Source organism: Corvus hawaiiensis, chromosome 5 (assembly GCF_020740725.1).
Source record: "Corvus hawaiiensis isolate bCorHaw1 chromosome 5, bCorHaw1.pri.cur, whole genome shotgun sequence".
Taxonomy (NCBI): domain Eukaryota; kingdom Metazoa; phylum Chordata; class Aves; order Passeriformes; family Corvidae; genus Corvus; species Corvus hawaiiensis.
In genome coordinates, this window is record NC_063217.1 from 24,798,069 (window position 1) to 24,821,892 (window position 23,824).

The following is a 23,824-nucleotide window of genomic DNA, read 5'->3' on the forward strand; positions in this document are numbered from 1 at the left end:
AGTGTAGTTTTGCAGTAGTATGAGATACATTTTTGGCTTGGGGTTAGGCAGCCTAGACAGGTGTCCTTGAGTAAATATATCACTTGAAAGAATTTTCTTTGTTGGATTTTTCTTCAGTCCTTTCAAACAAATTGCCATTTTTAGGACCATTGGGAAGTAAAAATTATGAGATTGTTAGCAAAAGCAGAAACTTCTTTCAGGGCTCACTCATTTCATCTTGTTGGCATGTGTGGTTATTTGTTCCCATACAAGATAGCGACTTTCTGAGGAATTTTGTTTGGGTGATAGTGTTAGTGACTGCTGGCAAGCGTTATTCGTATGATGACCATCAAAATAAAAGCATGTAGCCAAACAGGAGTAGGTGACGCTGTTTTTTTGGGAAGCAGGCAGAAGAACTAAGTTTCCAAACTACATGGCTGCCAATAACTGGTATTTTTGTTACTGCTTATCATAACTCAGATGTGAACTTCTGGCGTGTATGTATGCACCAAAGATGGGTGCAATTAGTTATCTTCAGCATTCCTCCTCCTCTGATTGTTTTCTAAGTCTATTAGGTTACTATAACCTCTGTGTCCTGTATATTTTTAATAAATTTGGAAATACTGTTAGGAATTCTTTTTTAATGCTTTTTGCATTTTTATTAGATTTACTAGATTTATGCATCACTCCACCAACCATTTGAGAGTGACCAGAACCATCCTCCATCAAAGACTAAACATAAGAGTTATTCATGATGCAGTTGGAAAAATTATAATGCAAACAGTAAGCCAGATGGAAAATTTTACAGGCATCTTTTCATGTCATGAATGATGCTGTCTCTCTGGGTTATGGGCTCTCTTCTCTCTCAACTGCTGTTGCTTCCCCTCCTGGCTCCTCTCCAGAGCTGTTGAGTTTCAGCCAGGGAAGAAAGGGAGATTTGAACTCCTCTGAATTTCCAAGTCTGTGTTTTCTGTGGTGTGGCTGGCGAGCTTTGTGTGTGAGAGTGTTGGCATGCCAAGCGCCGCGGCGATTAGCATGCTGCTTACAGAACAAACAGGGCTGCTCTCCCCGAGCCTGAAGAAAGGCCTGGGAGCAGATGTGGGGAGAGCCCTGCTCACCAATCCTGCTCTGTCATGCAGAGTGGGTAAGAACTGAACGCCACGAGGCTCCTCTGCTTCCCAGTTTTTATGAAAACAGGTCTCTACCACACGCTGTGGTTCTGCTTCTCTATAACTCTTCATGTGGGAGCTTAGCTTTAGGTTTGAGATGAGAAGCCTCAAAAAATATCAAGCTGTACATTATATCTTTACTTTCCACACATCTACCATTGCAGTTGCTGATCTAGAAACATATATATCTAAAAACTTATTCTCTACTGGCCTTCAAGATTATCCATGTAAAGCATATTCACTGGTTCTGTAAAAGGGGAGTGGTACATGCATATGTATAAGTATAAAGCCTGTATTAACTGTATATGCACACATGCAGATTTAATCTCCTTAGTGCAAACCAAAGAGTCATCGCTGGTACTTGGTTTGAAAGACACTTATAGCAGTTTTTATTTAGTCTCTCTTAGTTATTGACTTTTAATTTTTACACTTTGCGAAGAGTAAATCCTCCATAAGAAGTGTTAAGAAATTGGTGTTGTTTCTTTAGAGACAGTGGCCATGGGAGGTGTAGCTTCAAGGTTTTTATTTCAGGAGAAAGCACCTATCTCTTTTCTCAGTGGCTTCTGACTAGTTACAGTTGGAGAGGCAAGAGAATGATTGTGTTAACTGGTTGTTCATATCTGACATGCAAGGTGTTTTCTGAACAACTTGCTTGCTTAAATGGTGGTGGGCTTTTTCATATCTACTCTTCCTGCTCTGTTCAAAAATCCTGCCTTTTCTGCTCTGTAGTGTGCTGAGGTCATGTGGCAGCCTCCAGCGGCAGGTAGAGAAATTAGTGGACCTTTTTAAAAAAAGTTAAAAGTTAAAAAAGTGCCAAAATCTGGGTTTGAAAAGAAGCAAGTCAACAAGCTTGTTGTAGTTACATATCTCGGGGGGAAAAAAAAAAAAAAAGTTTCATATGTATCTGGTTTTCAAACAAAATCTACACTGACTTCTTAAATTATATGAGTGGAAATGTCTTTGGTTCTTCATTTAGCTAATGGTATGACTGTTCATGAACAGTTACTGAGTTAGGCAGAAGTTGGTTTGGTAAGACTTCTTTTTCAATTAAGGAGAGTTTAAAGTGTTGAGGTTTTATGTTCTTTGTCTCTTTTCAGGATAATATCATATTATTCTTAAGAGGCTGCAAAGAACTGGGACTTAAAGAATCTCAGCTTTTTGATCCTGGTGATCTGCAGGACACGTCAAACAGAGTAACCATCAAGTAAGTACAACAGCAATTTGTAACAGCATGTTGCAGCCTCAGGTGCATGTGATGCAGTAATAAATATTTAAGAAAGAGCAAAAACGCTGTATTGAGAAATGTAATTAGCATAAGGCGGAGTAAGTAGGAAGCAGAGGTTTGGGGAACTTTCAGTGCTGGGACAAACAGATTGTTCTATTCAACAGATTTTATCCCAGAGACATCAACCACAGCTCTGTAAAAAAAGGACAAACACTTGGACAATCCTCTCAGGCCCGTGGTGTGACTCTTGGGGATGTCCTGTGCAGGGCTAGGAGTTGGACTTGATTCTTGTGAGTCCCTTCCAACTCAGCTTATTCTGTGATTTTGTGAAAATAATGCCTTAGTTAGGCAATGAGATTCTGAGGAATTTAGGGGTTTTCCTAACCTAAATTGATGGCATTCTTTTTTTGTCTGTCCAACTAATAAAATAGTGTAGTCTGGGGAAAAAAAATCACAGCTCTGTTATTTCTGATTAAACTGTTCTGATGGTGCAATACAGGACATTAAGAGGCCTCTCAGACTCTATGAGATGCAGACATAAGCATGGTCTCTTCATTTTCCTGCAAGAGCTATAGCTTGGGACACACAGTAATTGGGCTGAGGAAGTGTGTGTGGACTGGAAATGCCACAATTTAGATAGCTTTTCACCAAAGCCACCCACCCACTACCACACAAATTGCACAGGCTCCCCACCATCTAAAAGCAAAAGCAACCCACACTTTCATAAAATTAACAAAATTTGTAATTGGTGTTATTCAGTTTTCCTGAAAGTTTTGGGTCTATTGTAATATTACAGTTATAACTGAATTTGTTGCTCTACAGAAAAGCAGATACTGCTGAGTTGATTGAATGGCCTCATTTCATTTGGCCAAAAAGATCACTAATGAAATCTTGGTCAGACATATCCATTTTAGAAAAGTATGTGGAAACAATTTACTAAATTTCAGTAGATTTTTTTTTTATTCTTTTCTGGCAATGGAACCTGGGCAAGTTTTCATGGTGTTCAGGCATTGTCTGGGAAAATTCAAAGGCTCTGAAAATCAAGTTGGCCAGTGTCCTTGCTTTAAGGAATACCATTTTTTGCTCCTTCCCAAGTTTCTGACTCTCACACGAGGTTCTTCTTGCCCTCTACATGGCAGTGACTGGGGGCTATGTGATGTATTTCTTCTAAATCTGATAATACTTCAATGAAATAGGTTCTTTATGTTGTCCTTTAAAATCATTACAATGAGTGACTGGAGAGAGTTGCAAAACAATCGGTAATCTCCATATAAAACCCTAATCTCCATATGAAACCAGATAGAAAGAGTCTTTCTGATAAAAACCTTCATCTTTTGGGGTTGAGGATGGATAGAGTACCTTGGTGGAGGCAGGTTGAGAGGCTTTGACTAGGGTGGAGCTCCAAGGAGAGCTGTTTGGTATGTCACCAAGTTAAACCTGGCATCATAAACCCCCTAGAGCTGGCCTGGCCTTCTGCTGCACATGAGGGCTTCAGAGAAAGCAGCTGAGGAAATGAGCCAAACGTTTCCCGAGCACTCTCCAAGTTCATGCTGAGTAACTGAGTTGAGATGTACAAGCCAAGTCCATGACTGTTATAGAGAAATATGTTGAAGGCTGTCTTCTGCTAGCTAGTTCTCAAAGAATGAAGGTAATTTTTTCCCTCTTTGTAGACTTTTGGGTGATTTTTTTAAACATGGTGAAAATGTTCTTGTACCACTAGTTCTGTGGTAAAGGATGAGTATCACATTATTGCACATGATTAAGATAATGGCATTTTAACCATTTTTTTAATACAGATATTAATTGAGGCATGCATTAGATCTATTTTTTTGGATTATTGTGCTCATAAAAGTTATGACCTAATGCTGTAAGGAATTTTTCTGTGACTTGTTAAACAAGACTCTTTTCACTGTTATTTTACTAGGAAAAAAACCAGGACTATTCTATTTTTCTTATTGTGTGGGTATTGGTGGACAAAATTTTGGCTTAAAAACATGTTATCAAAAATACTTTGTTTACCACTGCCTATATTTAGGCTTTTGTTGTTCTAACAGATTTAAGTACCTTTCTTTTTGGTTTTGTCAGATAAACTTTAATGCTGGAGTGGTCTTACTGTTACAGTAGAAGACAATTCCACTGTAAATAATCAAGACACAATCTTTAGTAAATCTAAAATGGTCTTGTTTATTTTTCACCACCTAAATGTGATACATATTTCCTTCATTTCTTAATGCTTTCTTTGCTGGATTTTGAAATGTTGTTTATGTTTGCACAAACTTTGTACCCTGATGTCTTTAACATAAAACTCCCACTCTTCCATGAACATAAGATAAAAAAATGAATTGAGAAGGATGATGCCAATGTTCAGTCTGAGTGCTCAAGTATACATTTAAAAAAATAAATGTTTTCCACATCAGGTTCTGTTGTAAATGGCAGGGTCTTTGTTGCTTTGTCCATTCACTTTGTTCTTTGTAATATTTGTTTCCACAGAAGCACCCGCAATATTTCCTTAATGTTTGGTGATGCCTCTTATGCTTGTCAGTTGCTTCCAGAATCTGTATGGGTTGCAGAGCAGAATCTGATTGTTGGATAACTGCAGAATGTATTTTAGCAGTGAGGACTTTTGTCTTCCTTTTTTAAGAAATCAGCAACTCTGTTTAAAGGAAATATTTTGGCATTGTCCTACTTTACTGTGGGACCATTATAAGCACATTTTCTTTTTGTACTTCCAGAATTCTAATTTAATGATTGAAATAATGGTGACAAAATACTCCCATGTTATGAATAAATGAATGTGTGAACTACATCTTCTTAGCTTTCATGTGTTTCCAGACAGCAGAAGCAGTCAGCAGGCTTTTGTTAGGGAAAATGTGATCTGCTACATACAGCCTCTTGGAAAGTGTGTCTACTTTCTGATTTTTTTTCTTTTTTTTTTTCCTTTTTTTTCTTTTTTTTTTTTCTTTTTTTTTTTTTTTTTTGTGTATGTGCTTGTGTCTGCAACCAGGAACATTGACTATAGTAGGAAGCTGAAAAATGTAAGTACATCACTTGGAGTTTGTTTTTTTTGTCTGGTTAATCCTGTAATTGGCCTGAGCAAGAGTTATGTTCAGTAAAAACTGAGTACACCTGAGTATTGCATCCTCTGAAAAGTCCTTCTGAATACAAACCTACCTGGGTTCTGCTGGAAATTTAGGTGGAGCTGCTATGGCAAAGCAGCCTTACAATAGAAATAAATGGAGAACATTTGTCTCTTCTTAGATACTCTTAGGTAAGTGATAAACAATGTGATTTCTGTGCTGTCCAGTGTGGCGTTTCCTGGGAACAGTCTGACTCACCCATGAAGCCACACTTTTGTAGCCCTTCACAAATATATAGGCATAGAGTACAGTTGCACAAAGCATTTAAAATGAAGCAAAATGACCATTAGATTGGAATGCAAGGCCTTACTATCAGGTTTGCTATAGCTTTCTCATTGTTCTTCCAAATAAACTAGTGTTTCCCCAGAAAGACTATTTCCATTTAACTTCAATTTCCTGTTAATTTAAATTAAGGGCAATGGTATTGGATCCTGTAATTGTTAACTAGAAAAGAAAATGTCTAGATTTTGCTGGTCTCAGTTATGTTCTTGAAGCCTAGCAAACTGTCTGTCCTTAGTTAGCTGTAAACTGGTATAATTTTTATTTGGTCACACCCCTATTATCTGATAGGAAATGCCAGGATCTTTTCTAATAACTTTGAAAGGCAGTAATCGTGACTGCCATGACTGCAGGTAAAAAAAACCGGACAAACAACACCAAAACCACTCCCTCCTCCAAATTATTTCATCCTCTCTTTCTCGTCATCAGTAGAGTAGTATCTTGTGCACCCAGCGCACAAAGTTTTAGGGGAAGAGTTCAGCTTTGGTATTTTAACACTCTTTGTGGGCACTGGCTGAATATCTTTGTACAGATGTATTGTTTTAAGGGTGAAGTTTCAAAAGTATCCTCCATAATGTGCTTGTAGGCAATATGCACTTTCCAGGTGCATGATTCTGCAGCTTATGCTGGCAGCCAGCCAGAATTGCTTGCAAATATGAAATTATCTGCCTTTTATTTTTTTTTTTTTTAATAAGGAAAGGAAGAAGAGATAAAGTTATTAAATGCTAGCAGAAATAAATAAAAATACCATAACCTTCATCAATGAACTGAATGGCAAAATGAATTGGACAGTTTCCTGGTTGCTAGAAACACTGTTATTTGCAAATATTTTCATTTAACTTGAGAACGTATACCGTAAGATTTTTTTGCATTAAATTCGTCAAGTGGTTCTGGTTGAAGGAAAACAGTTTAGATAAAAGTTGTTTCAAGACAAAAAAAAATCAGTACCAGCTACACCACCACCTTTCACTCAGCACAGTAGTACTGATTTGGATACAATTTTAAAAACAGAGCAAACATTTTTGAACTTTATTAAAAATGTTACTCAGTTATTTAATTACATGTATACTATTTGTAAACTGAAAAAAATATAAACTGTGTTTATATATAAAATACATATTTTACCTTATGTACCACAGTTGTTTTTAAACAGAAGATCTGTATGACACTCTATCCTTTTCTGACAGGGCCTCAGCTGCAGTGCTGCATAATTTTGGACATTACACTTAAATGAAAAATGGGGATGCTAGAGCAAGTTGATAAGAAAAACCTAGCGTATGTTGCTGAGGAGGAGGCACTGAAGGAATGTGGATGCATGTTTTTGGGAAGAAGAGTCTGAGACATGTCTGTTCCCAGTGAAATCCCCCCTTGGGATTTCTGCTAGTCTTGTTTCCTTTAGTTCACTATGTAGTATCAAGTATGTGGCCCTACCCCATCAAAACATAAAATACTGTATTTCAGTTGATGTAACTTCTTTGATGCAGTTAATGGCAACTATTATTTATTATTGGTTGCATATCTTTTCCACATCAAAATATTTCCTGTTTGTTCTCCAGTTAAATACTTTGCGATGTCATGGAATATGCCAAAATAATGAGCATTAAATGAGAAAAAGCCCTAAGTTCTAAGGTGATAGTTTGTAATTTTTAACCAGTGCAAAACACTGAATTGAATTGCCTTTGATGAGCAGTTTCCAGTCCAAATAGTTGCTGCACAGGTATCATTAAAGACATTGCTCTAAGTAGAGACATATGTGGGTGCAGAGAAGGCCTTTCCCTGCATGGTATAAATGTCAGCATTTTTGGAGGTATTGGATTTGACCATCCTAAGCAGCTTAATTTCTCATTTTCTAAAACAAGTGCAACATCAGCAGTGTCCGGTCAGATTTTTTTGCTACTTGCAAGAGCAATTCTTGGTCTTTTTCCCTCACTAGTTTTGAAGTGATTTTTGAGTTCCGGAGAGGTTATCAAGTCAGAACTTGAATGAAATCACTAACTTTTACTCTGTAGTCTGATAGAAACTACAAGGTGCTCATGGCTTTTGATTAATTTGGGCTAAGCATTTCTTAAACTAGCAGAAGCCTGGAAGTAAATGTTCCTCTGTCATCTGGTTACTTACATTAAGGTGATTAAAAATGGGACTCTGTTTTCTGTCCTTGAAATTGACACATATTCAAAATACTTTTAGGCAGGCAGACATTCTAGGTGTTTTGTTTATTTCCTTGCTCTTAATGGTTTTCATTAATGACTACTAATATTAGTATTCTTTTGGGATTTTTTTCATACTGATTTAGAAACAAATATATTTGTGTGTGTCTTCTAGAAGTTTCAAATATATTTGTCTAGTTTTTCTACTTAGATCCATTTTTTCTCTTTATTTTTCCAGGCAGATGTAACAGTTTTATTTTTTTATTAAAAATACCAGGGAGATAATATGTTAAGTTACATATTTTATAGGGTTGTTTAAATTTTCATAGTTGCCTGATGTATTTACGTGTAACCTTTGACAGACACTTCCCTTTCAGTTCTGATTTATAACAAAATCTTGTGCCGCTGTGCAGTTTAGAATAAATGAGGGATGTTGCAGGGAAGTAAATTTAGCTACAGGACTGTGGCTTAAATTAATTCTTATTAACTTCTGCAGGTATTAGTCACCATTTATTGGCTAGGGAAAGCAGCAAACAGCTGCACGTCGTATAGTGGATCAACCCTGAACCTGAAGGAGTTTGAAGGCTTCCTGGCACAAATGAGAAAGGTATCTTTTTGTTATGTTTTGGGAATGGAAATTTACTTCAAATTATTACTCCAATAAATTAACTGTTTCTTGCTAAATATGAGAGAAGAGGGCTGGAGTGCAAATTACTTAATGAATCTCTACCTACATCAAAAATGTTTCTCATTCTACCAAACTGTGAAAACCCCTTTGGCAACCAGCTTGGTGGTGGTATCAGTGATGCAGCAAGTGATGTCAAATAGGGCTTTAGAATTGTCAGGTGGCTCTGTTATCTTAATTTCCATGTGTTTTGGTTTGAACTATTTTCATTTATGACACCAAGTTTCAGCTAGAAGAGCTGAGACTCAAAAGTAAGGTGGCAGGACTCACAAGAGCATAGTTTTTTCTTCTTTAAAACATTCAGTCTCATGGGCAGCTTTTTTTCTTTTATGTTGCAACACAAAGCCCCAAACCAAAGGATCTAAATAAAGCTGAAGTGGAGGAGAAGGAGATTATGTTTCACCAAGGGCATAGTTACGATAAATCTGTTTTTGCCAAGTTCTGAATTCTGGCTGAAATCGTATTTGGTGGTTTGTGATGAGCTGATCTCTGTTGGAAAGGAAAAGCTGTGATTGCTGTAGGGTGGTTTGGGGACTTTTGGTCGAGCATTCCAGCATGCCCTGAACCTTGACATCAGACACTTAACCTCATGGTTAATGCTAATGGTTAGCGTTGATAACCAAACCTGCCTTTCTTTGGGATGGAACGGGGAAGGGGCAAGGAGCAGGCGTGGAAGGAGATGGCAGCACCATGTACTGGCACTGTGTGTGTTGCACATACTGTTCAAGAAAGGCTGTGCAGATACATTCTGCAGTCCACAAAGAGCTTCGTGTCTGCTATTCCCTCTCCACCTCAGGAAACATCCATGTCACCACAGGCAGTAGGGTCTGGGGGCCTTGGGAGACTCTCTGGACTTAATTCTCCTTGACCTCTGTGCTGCTCCAACTGTGCCAGCTGCAGCTCTTCATTCTGGGATCTCACAGGGCCAGCACTGCTGGAGAGGAAGAAATGCTTGTCTGACTGATAGCAGTTCCTACACCCTGGTGTGACCAGAGAACCTTAACTAGATGGGTAAAATTCCTGTTTGTGAGCCCAGTTCCTGTGAGCAAGTAGGTGAAAATGGAGAGGAAAAGAGAACATCCTGCTTCTCTGGAGAAGTTTATTTTAGTCTTCATTTTAATGACCTGTGCTTATCACTTGGGACTTTGGCACTCATGAGTTATATGACTGAGCCTAAGCAATAAAAAGATGAAGTTAGTACTTGAGTTGTTTAAGATGTGGGGAAGGAGCAGTTTGCACTCCAAAGAGTCTGGAAGGTGAAACAAACCCAAAACAAGGGAGGTATCACAGAAAAATTGCCAAAGTGCAGCTTGTCACAATGTTAATGCTGCATGGTATCATGATTTATTTTTTAATGTTTAATCTCACACCATGAGGCTCCTCTTTTTCCAGATGATATTTACCCATGAAACTAATCATCAGAGCATTTTGGAGGTCCTATCTTGAACCCTTTTGTGGGATGAAATAGGCTAGGGGCAAAAGGAAGCGTTCTCCAGGGAGCTGGTGGTCATGAAGGGCCTGGCTGGGCATTGCAGAGTGCTGCAAATTAAGGACAAAAGCAAGGCTGGTACTTGATTTGTTGGAAATATTGAAGCTGGGAGAAGACTAGAGGCCTCATAAAAGCTGAAAGCTGTATATGTCTTTAATGCATAAACAGAGCACTTTGCAGTCCTGAAAAGTCTTACTTAGGATGATGCTGTTGTGAGGGCTGCTGGCGACTTCTTTTATCACCTCCCTACTCTTGCAGCCCTGTGGTATTTCCCGCTGGCAATTGTGGGCTCATATGTTACTGCATTTGAAGAGGATTTGGTTGTAAAATATAACATGTTAATCATGCTGTGCAATGCTCTGATGTTCTTTATAGCTGAGCTTGAGTGATGAAAAGACACTTTATCACATTCTCTATTGGCATTTTTTCCACAGAATTTAATAACTAAATCGACCATAAATTCAGTCTGGTTTAGTTTTTCTATTGTAGATCCTCTCTATCCTCCTCTTTTAATAAGCAAATCAAAAGACAGCTCTGATGTAAGTTGTCTTGGGCTCATCTTTTTTGACTTCTCTTGCTGAAGGGGATATTAGTTTCTAATTTTATTCATACTACTCTGTTTTTAATTTCATTAACTATTTGAGTACTCATTCTTCTTTACTTTTAAACTAGAAATTCTCAGTGACAAAATATACATGGCTTTTTGATTATATGCAGTGGGTGGAACTTCCTGGACAAATGCATCTTGTATTTGGCAATCACGCTTTAGCTGCTGCTTGGTGACATACTGTGTTTTTAATTAGATAATATGAGAGACTTATGTGCTGTTGTGTGTTATCGGTCCCACAGATAACCACATTCCCACTGATAGCATTTGGGAGATGACGTTTGTTCAAGGCAGGACAAGTACCCGTCTGTGTGACGGCATTGTGTTGCGAGAGTGTCTTTGCCAAGGGGAAGGCTGTAAAGAACATGTTTACAGAAGTCTGGGATCCTGTCCTGGTGCCTGCCTCCTAATTCCTAGTGAGCAGCATGCAAAATTAACATAAACAGGCCATTGAAAGTAGGTTCTGCAGAACTCATTAGTTCACAATTGGACTGTTTTCAAACTCTGGGAGATGGTGAATGCAGGATGGGGCTTTTTGCCCAGTTTAAGTCCCTGTAGCTGTTGAGCAGTTCTGTGTCATTCAAATACAGTGATTTAGGAAAATGGAAGTGTGCCTAAAGATTGAGAATAGCTGATTGGTATGAAAGGATGAGCGGATTTAGGGAATTTAGATTTTTAGATTTTTTTAAAGATTTTTGGATCGTGTCACAAACGGGATTTTGATAGGATTTGTAGATTTGTTCTTGGCTGTGTGTAATTAATGCAGATTTCAGGGAGACAGATTTTTGTTGTCTATTGTTTCTATCAGTGTTTTAGCTCACTAAGCAGAACTGGGGAAGGAAATTACATTGGATTCATTACAACTTTTTTAGGTGCATTTTATCTGATTTTAGAAAATATTTTCACTTCTATTTACAGCGAGGTTACTTAATGGCATTATCACAGTTTAGCTTGGCCTTAGGTGACCCTTGCCGCTGCCCTTAATGTGGTATTTTGGCAGATTAGTAGTGAGTGGCACTAATTAGGCCCTCTTCCTGAAAAGTTTGCAGGGCATTTGCTCTGATGTCTCAGTCCCACTTCAAGCCTCCCTCTTTTTCAGCAGGGGAATGTTGGGGTATTACTGTAGAGCTCTCCACTCTCCATCACTTTCCTGGCAAACACGCTTTTTTGTGGAGGTGGCCCACCATAGCATACTGTGATATTCCTGATTGATCTTCTCATTGGCAATACTAGTGACGGGTAAAACCTTAGCAGTCAGGGACAGTGGGAGCTCTGCTCAATATAGCCATTGTGCTTCAGCTGGTGGTAAGCAGGGGGTGCTTCTTAATTAGGAATTAATATTCAAATGCTTCTGGGAAAAAAAATCACATTCCAGCCTCTTTGGGTCACAAAATGTCAGTCTGATAATGGCACCCACATCTCTGACTTGACTTACTGTCGGGGGAGAAAAAACCAGATTTATCTCTGAACAAACTTAGTTATTTTTGTTTTTTCTCAGTCTGTGTGATTGTAATTAATGTTAAGACACTCTCTAAAACAAGGGATTTATTATAATGCAAGGGTGAGGATGGCTTCTATTGACCTTTCCCTCTGCTGGAGTTTCAGTGTTTTAGTATGTGCTGCTTGCACTGGAAAGAATTTATAATCACAGGGCTGTCAAAGACAACCATTGTTCTCCCTGCTCTGAACATGTGGGTCAGCTACAAGTGCTTTCATATCCCCCAGAGCCAGGAGCTGGCAAAGAGTAAAGAGCACAACTGAATTCTTCTGAGGCATCGGGAAAAGCATTTTGCATATTTTTCATTGCTGATTGCTTGAGAAAGACATCCCTCTTTCATAACAAGAATTTCTCTTCAAGGTAGACGGAGGCTGGGGCACACTGCTTTATTATTTTGCTGAGCTGAAGCAGCAACAACAAATGCTGTCTGCTGGGGTCCAGGCCAGATACAATAGATGGGCAAGGAGAGTGGGGGGATCTTTTGGAAAGCAGCAAACTTAAACCTGATGCAGGCACAATGTTAAAATTATAGTGCCTTTGGCTGTGCTATGGACTGTGGACGAAAAGTCAAGTTTCAGGTTACTTTCACTTTTGATCAGTTTATTAACTGGTCTATTGGAACTTTTTCTCAGTTCATTGTGCTAATCTAATGAGAGTGGTTTCTTCTTAAACAGCATAAAATTTTGGTTTATTGCAATCTTGCACTTTGTTTTGAAGGGAAGAAGGGGCAAAAACTAAGGAAACCTTTTTTTTGGGGAGGAGATTTTTAGTATTTGGGAAGATGCTTTGCTCTCTGATGTGCAATGCATCTCACGGGTATGTCAGTGCCTTCTTTATAGAAGTGGTTCCTGCTGTATTTCCATGTAGGAAACAGAGGATATTGATAGCCCCAAACGCAGCATTCGTGACAGTGGCTATATAGACTGCTGGGACTCCGAGCGCAGCGATTCCCTCTCCCCGCCTCGCCACGGCAGAGATGATTCCTTTGACAGTCTGGACTCCTTTGGCTCCCGCTCGCAGCAGACACCGTCTCCAGATGTAGTGCTCAGAGGGAGCAGTGATGGTAAGTACCAGTCACAGTGCGGCACATGCATAACATTGTGACATAGAAGTAATGGTTCTGTAATAAATGTGCCATTCAGGAGCTGGACACAGCCTCTGAATAGGGCTAATCCGGTGGGAGAACTCTGTGAATGCTGATCTGTGCTCCCGAGGTGTAGATGACTTTGCCAACAACTTACCTGAAGTTTGCCTCAAGATAGTGTAGCGTTGGGAAATGAGTTACATCACTGCAGTGTAATTTTATGATGGGAAGAGTGCTTTTCTGGGTTTTGGTGTAAGAGGATGTTTTGCAGACTCATTTTAACTTATAAACTAAGCTGAAGCAAGAAATAAAATTGCAGGAACAGAGCGTAGTGAATTGTAGTGAATAAAATGTTTGCTTAATTAAATGCAGGGCAGATAAATGACATAGAAATATCTTGAGAATGTCTGATACTTGGCAGAGTTTTGAAGTCTGATGTACAGCACTTTACCAAATGTCATATTTGTTTTTATGGCATTTAGAAAACTGGGTATATTAGTATTTTCCAGCATCAGAGCTTTGTACACATTTGTGAGAGGACATGCAGCTCTAGGCATACAGAAGGGATGCTGCTTCTCTGCATTTCTTTCTGATTTCAAGAGGTTTTCAGAGGTTTGTAAACACAGCATGATGGGTGAAGAAGGATTTGCTAGGGATAGGTGTGGAGCATGCACTTAGGTTACCTGTCATGAGCAGGATTCTGGTTTAGGACAGAAGGTTGTATGATTGAGGCTCTCTGCGCGGTTACATTCCTGATGAACAGATGAGTAAGTCAAACTTCATCATCAGATGAAGTTATGTTGCACACATGAATCACTTCTCCTTGGTAATGTTGTTTATTTAATTTAAAAAGGAAAGGCAGGAAGACTTTTTGGTAGGAACCAGATGTTCATACTGCTTTTGGCAGTGTGAAAGAAACTGGTGCTAATCATAACCGGACACATGAGAGATTTCCTGAGTTGATGGGGAGCTCCTTAGAACTGGAAAGCTGGCAGGGAGAGCTGGTATCACAGCAGAATTATGAAAGAGCTCTGGGAAAATCAGAGCTAAGATCTGCTCTGCTGCTCTGAATGGCCTGTGGTGTTTGGGCTGTTGCTGGTTGACCATCCAGAAACAGCTACTGGGGCTGATTCCCTGAAACAGCCTCATGACCCCTCAGACGCTGAGCAGAGCACAGGCTCCACATTATAAAATGTTTTTCTGCCTTCTCAAATGAGACAAGCATGGTGTTGGCAAATAGGAGCACCTCACATGTCCTAATGTAAAAGTGTTGCTCTGTCCTGAGTGCTCAAGGGATGTCCAGTGTCCCTGCTTACCTGGAACTGGTAGGCAGCCAGTTGCATATGTCCTGTAGCTGCTTCCTGTCAACTTCTGCTGTATTATCAGATTTTAGAAAGGTTTTGTGATTCTTTGCCACAGATTGTTTGCTAAGACATACTATCTTGTCGCATTCCTGAGTCTGTAACAGATACAAAATAAGATGGAAGCACACAAAGCTTGTTCTTAAAAATTAGTCTTCCACCAGGGTGCGTGCAAATGCTGTGTGCACATGTATGACTTGTGCAGCCAACACTTTCTAGTGTGTCCTTTTTTCCCTGCTTACTATTGCCATAACTTCCCAGCTGTCTCTTCCAACAGTTGCAGGTGAGGTGTAACTTGGCTGACCTCTTTTATGTTGAACCTCTTCCTGTGGTCCCAGCAGGCCAGTGTTTCACTCAGCTGTGAGTAGTTTTTGATAGAAATAGTATATATTGGACTCGATGATCTTAGAGGTCTTTTCCAATCTAAACGAATCTATGATTCTATATGCAAAGTTGGATGGAGGAAAACATTTTGCTTTCATTACTTCTTTCTCCATTCAAATAGGAGCTTTGCAAACCAAATAATATTACTGTGAACTAAAACTATGATTCCTTCCACTCCTAGGAGGAAAAAAAAAATGAATGGACGCTATTTAAGTGATCCTAAGGTGATTAGTTTAGGTGGAAGCAGTAAGTAATACTACCTTCACAAATGCTATCTATGATTAGTCTTACTGTTGAGGAACTGCTCTGGTGTCCCATGTAGAGCCTGTCCCTTAGCAAAAATCAAACAAAACCAATGATAGAGTCGAACAGTTATTTAAAACACAGTAGAATTGCAGACTGAACTGCCTTTAGAGTTGCCAGTGAATAAAATCCTCTGCTTGGCCAGCAGCTGGGCATAGATCCTTTTAAGAAGGATCTGTGGATGTCTGTAGTGTATAATTGCTTGTTACTAGTTGTGGAAACTGTCTGCTGCTGCTTCTACTTGGAAATGCAGAACAACAAACTTAAGGTTATAAATGTAGAGCACAGCTGCATCTTCCATTCGGTACTTTGGCTTCAAGTACTTCTTTTTCAAATTTGAGCTGAAAATAATTTCACGAGTAAAATCTGAATAATTAAAGAAGCTGTTTTCCTTTGAAGTACTCAGCTTGAGGATGCTGGTAGGCACATCAGTAATGAGGGAGAGGAATGTGTTCCAATTCCTCTGCTGCTGTGGTTATCTATTCCAGCATTTCTCTCTGCCAGTTCAAGACTGGTTTTCATGTGTTACAAAAATAGAGCAAACTCAAAAGCAAACAGAATAGCAATTAACAGTAAGGGATCTTTTTCTTATCTTTTAGTTACTCTGTGCCCTTCCCTGTCTAATGACACTACAGTTCTTCAAACCCCAGCTATCCTCAGACACCTGTGATTCTGTGATCATATATCCACTTTTTGTTTAGACATAGACTCAGAGTACCAATTGTGATGCTAGTTGTCACAAGGTCTTAACAAAAACTGTCCAAGCAAAAGAATTCTGACAAAAAAGTGAATTGTGATTTTTGTCTAACATTGATTTCCATTGTGTCATGTCTTTTCTTACTGTTCCTTTTCACTCTTCTTCATCTCTCTCCAAGCAAATCATGAGTAACTCAATCTACTGCAAAAGCTCTTTGCAAATAACATTCCTAGCATATTTAGACCGCTTTTTCTTCCCCCACTTTGAATTATACACAAGCTACTTGTGATTTTTATGACTTCATTGTTTTCAGTTGTTCAGGATGTAGCACAGTGAATTAGCTATTAATTTACTAGTGTGTTGAATTGACACAGCTCGGGTGGCTTCCCTTCACCCCAAAAAGGGGAACAGCTAATTGCATATGCAAGTGATACAAAGGGGCCAAGGACCAGAGACATTCAACTGTCCAAAGCTGGAAGAACACACAAATGTTGATGGGACAAATGACTGAACACACTCCATTTCACTCTTCAAACCAGGGCCCATGATGAGGTTACACTGCTGGGAGAAAACTGTTTGCAGAACTTCTTCGTGAAATTATTTTAAAAGCCTCATGATGGTGCAGGGAATCTAGTGAATGTCTATGAAGTGGCTTCCAAAATGGCTATGAGAGCAGTTCCACACTGCAAGTGCTCTTTAGGGTGTTTGTCCTACAATTTGGGAGTTTCAAGTCAGAAACTTGCCTAAGTTTCAGTGTTTTAAATGGGTTGTAAATACTAGGAAGCTTAGTTCATTTGAATGAAATCAAGTAATCACCCAGCTCTGTTAACCTCTTATCTTATTCTCTCCAACTCTCAATTTTTCTCTCCCACTTTATTTCTTCATTGTACTGATCTAACCTCTAAATCCTGAGATCACTGCCCTCTCTCCTTGCACCTTTCCACCAGGGGATCAAGTCTCTGTTTATTTTGCAGTGTGCTAGACTGATTGACTAGGTAACCAATGAGACTGGAGAGAGACCATCGAGCTTTCTGGTTCATAGCAGCTGATGCTGTTCTCAGGTCTTGACTGATGCTGTCTGTGTTCAAATTGCCATGTTAATGTGTGTGTGTGTGTGTGGAGACATCCACATATTCCTGCTATTCTGTAGCTGTACAACACAGAACCCTTTTTTGCTTTTGCTTGAGCTAGGCACATACAAGTCTAGGTTCAAGAGTGTGAATCACATCAGGCATGCCCTTACGTGCAACTAGGGGTTATCTGGGCTTTAGGCAGGTAAACTTCTATCCTATGTGATTGACAAGTCTGGCTTGGTTTGAACCTAAGGTTTTTTGATGTGACCTGTGGCTGAAGATGAGTTTTTCAGTGCATGATGGAAAAAAGTTTACTGTCTGTGTAGACGTTATGGCTACTACCTTCAGTGACTGATTCTAAAATACAAATGCAGGTAGAAGTGGCTAAATTTAATTTTTTGGTGGTGTCTTCTCTGATTTATAGTTCTAAAAAATGTAACTGGATGAAAGTGAAAATAAAAAGGATTTTTTTTTCTCCTTCCTCACTAGGGAGAGGAAGTGACTCAGAAACTGACCTGCCACACAGAAAGATGCCAGATGTGAAAAAAGATGATATGTTGGCGAGGCGGACCTCACACGGTGAACCTAAATCAGCTGTGCCTTTTAACCAGTACCTCCCAAACAAGAGTAATCAGACTTTCTATGTACCTGCTCCGCTCCGGAAAAAGAAAGCTGAACGAGAGGAGTACCGAAAGAGCTGGAGCACAGCGACTTCACCACTAGGAGACAGACCTTTCAGGTAAGACTGGCCTGTCCACCTACTCCTTTCCTCAGTGATGATACTTTAACACTTGCCCAATTTTCGTTCTTTTCACAAAGTACATGATACTGTAATGAATCTCTGGCTGGTATGGTACTGACAAGTAGTTTTTAGCAATTGGTGAAGCTAGTAGAAAAGCAACAAGTGGAAAATCATTGTCGTGATGTCATTATTTTCCATACAATGCAATGTATAGCTTGTGTTTGACAAGGTGTTGGTTAATATAAGTAACATGGATGTTGACTCAAACCCCAAGGCTGGAAAAAACTGTTCTGGACAATCTGTTTCAGTTCTCAAGACAATTATGGACAAATGATACTTGAAAGTAATGTTTGATATATTCAATCAAAAATAGATAATATTTTTGCTGTGTTTTTTGTAAAATCAATTTGTTTGTATGTTGTATTTTATACACCAGTATGGTTTGTATAGCTGTGACTCTGTGTTTCTGTATGTTGGTTTTATCAACTAATACTTCACTTTTGATTTGGACTAAGAACTTCCACTAAAGAGCATAATTAACTTTCCTGATTATTCATCAGAATTCATCCTTTGGCACCATGATGTCAGCAAAATGTGCTTGTAAGTGTGTATGTTTTAGGCACAGCCTACATTAAACTGCCTTGTATAATTCAATAGCAAACCCAACCCTGAAACCATAGAAGAAGAACTGAATGAAGCGTCAGGACTGTGTGAAAAGGAGAAAGTGGCCTCCATGGCTCCTGAAGCAAGCTCCCTTAAAAATCAATTAGGTTTGAATCAAAGTGAAAAAAACTCCATAGACCAGTCTCCTTCACGTAGTGCAAAAGAAACGTCGGCACCCAAGGGGAAAGATGAAGAAGAGATCAGAAAGTTAAGAAGACTGGAACAAGCTGGTATTAAGGTCATGTCAGCAGCCCAGCGCTATGGCAGGTTAGCCCAATGGTGTGGGAAATCGTGCACGCTTCACAATTTTAGGATTGGCTGAAGTGTGGGCTTCCTTGATGCGCTGTGATTTCACATCTCCTAACAAAAATCCAGTCTGCTAAGCACTCACAATTGCTAGTGAAGGTCTTGGTCTGAAAAAGCTTGTGATGTGGCAGCTGTGGTTTGCAGAGTTGTGTGATGCTAACTGCAATTGTGTTGAGAAATTGTATTGTCTTACAGCATAATGTAAACAGGCTCCAGGAAAACTACTACACAGACTATTTGTCGCCTTCCACTTAATGCTTTCTTGTATTAAATTCTTTTTTTTAATTAAAATTAAAATATAGAGAAATCTACATTAAAAATGCGTAGACTAGGTAAAAGTTTCAGGAATTTCCATTACTTGTTGCTGGTGGGATGGTTTAGTTTACTGAACCACACTTTTAGGTGGTTGATATTTTTAGCCATGTTAATAAATGATACATTTATTTTTATTGGCAGGAACTATAAAAGCACAGTGCTTGTTAACACATGTACCAGTTAAAGTATGGAGGCATAGTTCAGCAGACATAATTTGACCGACTTTAGAATGGAATATAGGTAGTTATTTGCTTATTACCTGTGTTATTTATTTTGGGATGTTGTTCAATTTGGATATTAAAGGAAGGATGTGTGAGCACATGTGTGGTTCTTTCTTTGAACAATCTGTTGTCCTGACAGGGCTTATGGAGAAGGGAAGAGAAATAACAAGTAATTTTTCTTCCTTGCTCTCAGTGGAAGCAACTTGTGGAATTTGGCAGCTGGACGAAGGAGGAGATTATAGTTTTCTGTCCCAGCTAAGGGTCAAAGAGCAGAAGTTTGTAACCCAAGCTTCACTGTAGTGAAGTAGGAGCCTGCTTCTGGGGATTGTAGGAAGACACAGCAGAAAAGGCATTGGGGGCAGCAGTCTGTAAGGAAAATTCTTTGTATGTGGAAGTGGAAGAATAGTGGGTGAGGAGAAGGGAAGAATTCAGTAGTTGCACTTTAGGATACAGGGGAGTGTTTAATCGTATTTCTTAATGCCTTATTATTCTTCTCTGTTTTTTGAACATCTCCGTTTTATCTCTCTTCTTGGTATCAAGTTCAATTTTCCATGCACTAATAGCACTCAGCAATTCTCAGTCCCTCTTGTTTCTGTATTCTAATTTTTTTTTCTTTCACCCCTCTTATTCTCTCATCTTACTCTGATACCAGCCTCTCTTTTTTTTTCACCTGAGGTTGTCAGTTGTATTTTAGTTTCTTTGAGTTGTTTACAGGCTGTTTCCTCTCAACTTATTGACCTCTGGAGATCACCCACTGTGACTTTTGAGTTCTACAAGGCATCTAATTGTTCCTAAACCTTTAACTCAGTAGGGGACCTTTCTGAGTCCTGAACAGGAAGGATTTGAACTTGTATGCAAATGTATTTTTTGCTTGGAGTCTAAGTGCTTATCTCCATTGCTGTAGCATGTTCTAGGAACCTTCAGTTCCTAATCTTCAGTTAGCTGAATTAGATGCTATATAAATGCATGCCAAAAACCAATTCCCCTTCCCAAAAGAGTGTATTGTCTGTCTTGCATGTTGTGTTATTGATCTGTGATCCTCCTTGCTTGCTTTTTGCCTGCATATCTGTCTCTTATTTACTGTATTGTGTATGAAAGGTAAGGGTCACATTCATGGAGACACCCTAAAAAGAGGATAATTGTGTTGAAAGAGTTGATGGAGAGGAGAATTTAAGATAGAAATGGGAGCAAGCGTTTATTATATGTTTGTTGCAAAAGGAATATGGATTCTTTCCTTGACAGAGCATAGTCATCCAAAACCCTTCTATTGTCCTGAAATGCAATATAAGGGTCCACAAGCCTGTATGAGACCTTGCTTCAGAGTGTTCAAATGCTTGCAGTCACTTTGGAAGCACTTACTGTACCAGCATAGACCCATTTACTGTTTCTGCAACAGCTGGGGCTGGGTGTGCAAGAGAAATTTGCAGCTAAATCTACTAGTTAGAGTCTTTGCTATCTATACCGTGGTAAACTGGCCTAAAAAACCACTTTTGAGACCATCATAAACTGTTTCAGGAGAACCCAAAATGTCAGCTAATGTAAATGAATGGAAAATATTCTCAACCTAGAAGCTGATTACTGAAGTCCAGTTACATACTAAAAGCTGTAAATTTCTCATTGCAATGACTCACAGTTGTACTTTTGTGTACTATAACTCAATATTTCTTTGTTGCCAAAAACACTGCTCTCAGAAATGCTGCATTTGAGGCTCTCAAGCTTCAATAGCATTGGTGGACATGAGACTGAAAAATCCAGTAGTTTTCACTGAATAATCACTTGGTGAGCCAGCTGTTTCTGAAGCTGTTGTGAACACAAATGTTCATGAGGAAGAGGGACAGCAGTTCCCATTTGGAGTGCTATTGGCCAGTGTTGTTCTGTTGCCTTAAATGAAATCTTGATCCTTCAGAGAGATCTAAGGAAAAAGTTGATTTTAGCTAATTTGAGACCATACTCTCCACATCACTAACAGGGGATCCTGTGTTTTGCAGCATAAGAAGGCAAAGGCAGACAGTTTCGTTAGTCTTTTGAGCCTGAGAAAGGCTGGTCTGTCAGGGATGGTTTATGGCTTCCCCATAAGTTTCTCCAGAAACTTTGTGGAGCAGTACTTTGAAAGGGCAGCTGAGAACTTAAAATAAGTGGTGTCTTTCAGGGATTTAAAATGTTTTAAATGCTTTTGAAAAGCAGCTTATTATAGGATTCCTTATATTTAGAATAGTAGAGAAACTCGGAGAAACCCCTGAGCTATTCAGATTTCCTTTCTTAGTGGCAGTCTGTTTAATCCTTTGTGATCCCCTCTATTTCGCTTTGTATAACAAGGTGTGCTACATGAAAGAGCAAATGCCTACAAAAGTACTGCATGGAACAGTCCTTGCTGCCCAACTTCCTAAAATATCAATGCATACAATTAGATTTTTAAATGGGAGAGTTGCCTCGCTCCTGCCATCTGTCTTTTCAGTTTGCCTAAGAGTATTGACCCTTACAAGTTAAAAGCAGCTTAATGTTTATGGGTACCAGCTGTCAAGTGTCTTTATTGTTGTAATCTTCAGTAAGAGCAAGGCTGTGTTGATAGCAGTTGTGTTTCTGATGAGGGCAGGTGGCAATGTTTTCCAGCATGCCAGTATCACTGGTGTACTGGTGCTATCATCGTAGCTACTCTATGTCAGCACTGGCATAGAGAGCTTACTCTGTGGGAAAGGAAAGGTTAATTAGGAAAGGAATCAATCATAGATGCATGTGAGAAGAAAGAAGTTAAGAACAGTAGGGTAGACGGCCTCAGTGATTACTCAGATGGCGTTGTTTTGAATAGAGCTATTAAGAAAAATGCCAAATATCTGATATTTCAGGACTCAGCAACATTTGCCAGGGATTAGGTATTTGCATCACATTTCTTCCTTTGTTTGAAGTGTTCAAGAAGTACTATATTCACTGCATCTCGTGTGCTGAAATTTTTTCTTGCTGGTTCTTCCAGCTATAGCTAAAATAAGTAAAGGTCCAACATGCTGATTTTTTTATGTAAAGTCCATGTGGATTTGCTACTTGTATATGATAAGTTTTATTTCTAGCTAGGCTTTGTGCAATCTAACAGCAATTCGGAGCATTTTTGATTAACTGTGCTTGTTTTTTGACCTGGAGATGAGTGCTGCACTGCCCTCTCCTCCCCTGGTGCATCAAGAGCTTTATTTAATTTTGCTCTGTGTCAGTAAAACGCCGGTACATGAAGACAACAGAAGAACCCCAGACATCATCCTTCGCAAGGACAATCCCTTCATGACACATTATCAAGGAAAGGATTCTGGTTCAGAAGATGAAGCAGCCAGCAGAGTTCCTGACTTAGAAAAGGATGACTTTGCCACCCGGAGAGCCAGAATGAATCAACCCAAACATATAGTTCCATTTAACTCCTTTTTAGTTGGACCCTATACAAGTAAAGAGAAGGGTAAACCGGAAGATGTTAAAAAGCCATTGCAGATGGAAAAAAAGGAACATGCAAGGTGTGCATTCGTGATCTTATTCTTTCAATTATAATGCTTAATTTCACCATGGCATATTGCTGTATAGGCCTAAAGCTATCTTGGCTACAAAAAAAACTTACAGGTTAAAGTACATGCAAATGTTTTATCATAAAGTGAACCAAACTAATTTTTTGTTAGAGTATGAGGAGAGGTTTTAATTGGCTATGGGTGTAAATAAGATAAAGGCAGGACACTTTTGTTATCTAAGCTCATGAGACAGCTCATGAGCATGAGTAATGGAGAATAAACTTAGAAAATATGTTTTGCATCTCAGCCATTTTTCTGATCACTTTCAGTGCACGTTTTTGGGTGCATTTCTTTCATCTCATGCTCTTTTAATACCGTGCATAAAACATGGACCAGATGAGTCTTTAGTTAAGGCACTGCTTATATATGCCTGCTGTGCTGCACTGAATTATGTTGCACGTGGTCCTAATATGCCTTACGCAGCATTGCTTTGGGAAATGGATCATGGGTTACAAGGCTTCAGCCTAGAAAATCTCCTCTTTCTTCAGTTCAGTGATACAGACCTTTAAGAAGCTGTTGAACCTGCTAGGTAGAGATCTTTTTCAGGAAACAAATATTTTTGTTTTACTTGGGCAAACGGATGTGATTCTAGATAAAACCACTGTATACACATTACAGGGAACCTTGACTGTAACAAATTACATGTTCAGAAAAATTCTTTTAATATTTAGGAGCTCTTTTCAATAATATCAAATGTGTCATTCTGTTGCTGGTAATTTGATTATGTTAACATTTTCTAATGACTTCTTTGGCAGGACATCTGAGGAGCACCTAACCACATTTTAATAGTCCAATGCTATTGACATGACTCTTAAGATCAAAGAAATTCTGTAGTACGTTTGAGAGCAAACTTGAATTCACTGTGTGATTAATATGCAAATGAGATATTTGTGACTATTTAAGAGAAATCTTATTGCAGAA

At 39.0% G+C, this 23,824-nt stretch overlaps 1 protein-coding gene across 7 annotated transcripts in view; it reads left to right on the plus strand.

Moving 5' to 3' along the window:
* The window catches only part of LIMCH1 (LIM and calponin homology domains 1), a 183,539-nt gene that overhangs the window by 107,794 nt on the left and 51,921 nt on the right, over window positions 1-23,824 (plus strand). For 6 of the 7 annotated variants that reach the window (XM_048302791.1, XM_048302795.1, XM_048302792.1 and 3 more), the window contains 7 exons: window positions 2,246-2,352; window positions 5,378-5,408; window positions 8,433-8,543; window positions 13,083-13,278; window positions 17,607-17,856; window positions 18,517-18,789; window positions 22,565-22,855. In XM_048302791.1, coding sequence (XP_048158748.1) covers window positions 2,246-2,352; window positions 5,378-5,408; window positions 8,433-8,543; window positions 13,083-13,278; window positions 17,607-17,856; window positions 18,517-18,789; window positions 22,565-22,855 — 1,259 coding nt within the window. Of the gene's footprint in view, window positions 1-2,245; window positions 2,353-5,377; window positions 5,409-8,432; window positions 8,544-12,613; window positions 12,794-13,082; window positions 13,279-17,606; window positions 17,857-18,516; window positions 18,790-22,564; window positions 22,856-23,824 lie in introns of those variants that run through there. The other variant, XM_048302797.1, reaches the window with a different exon arrangement.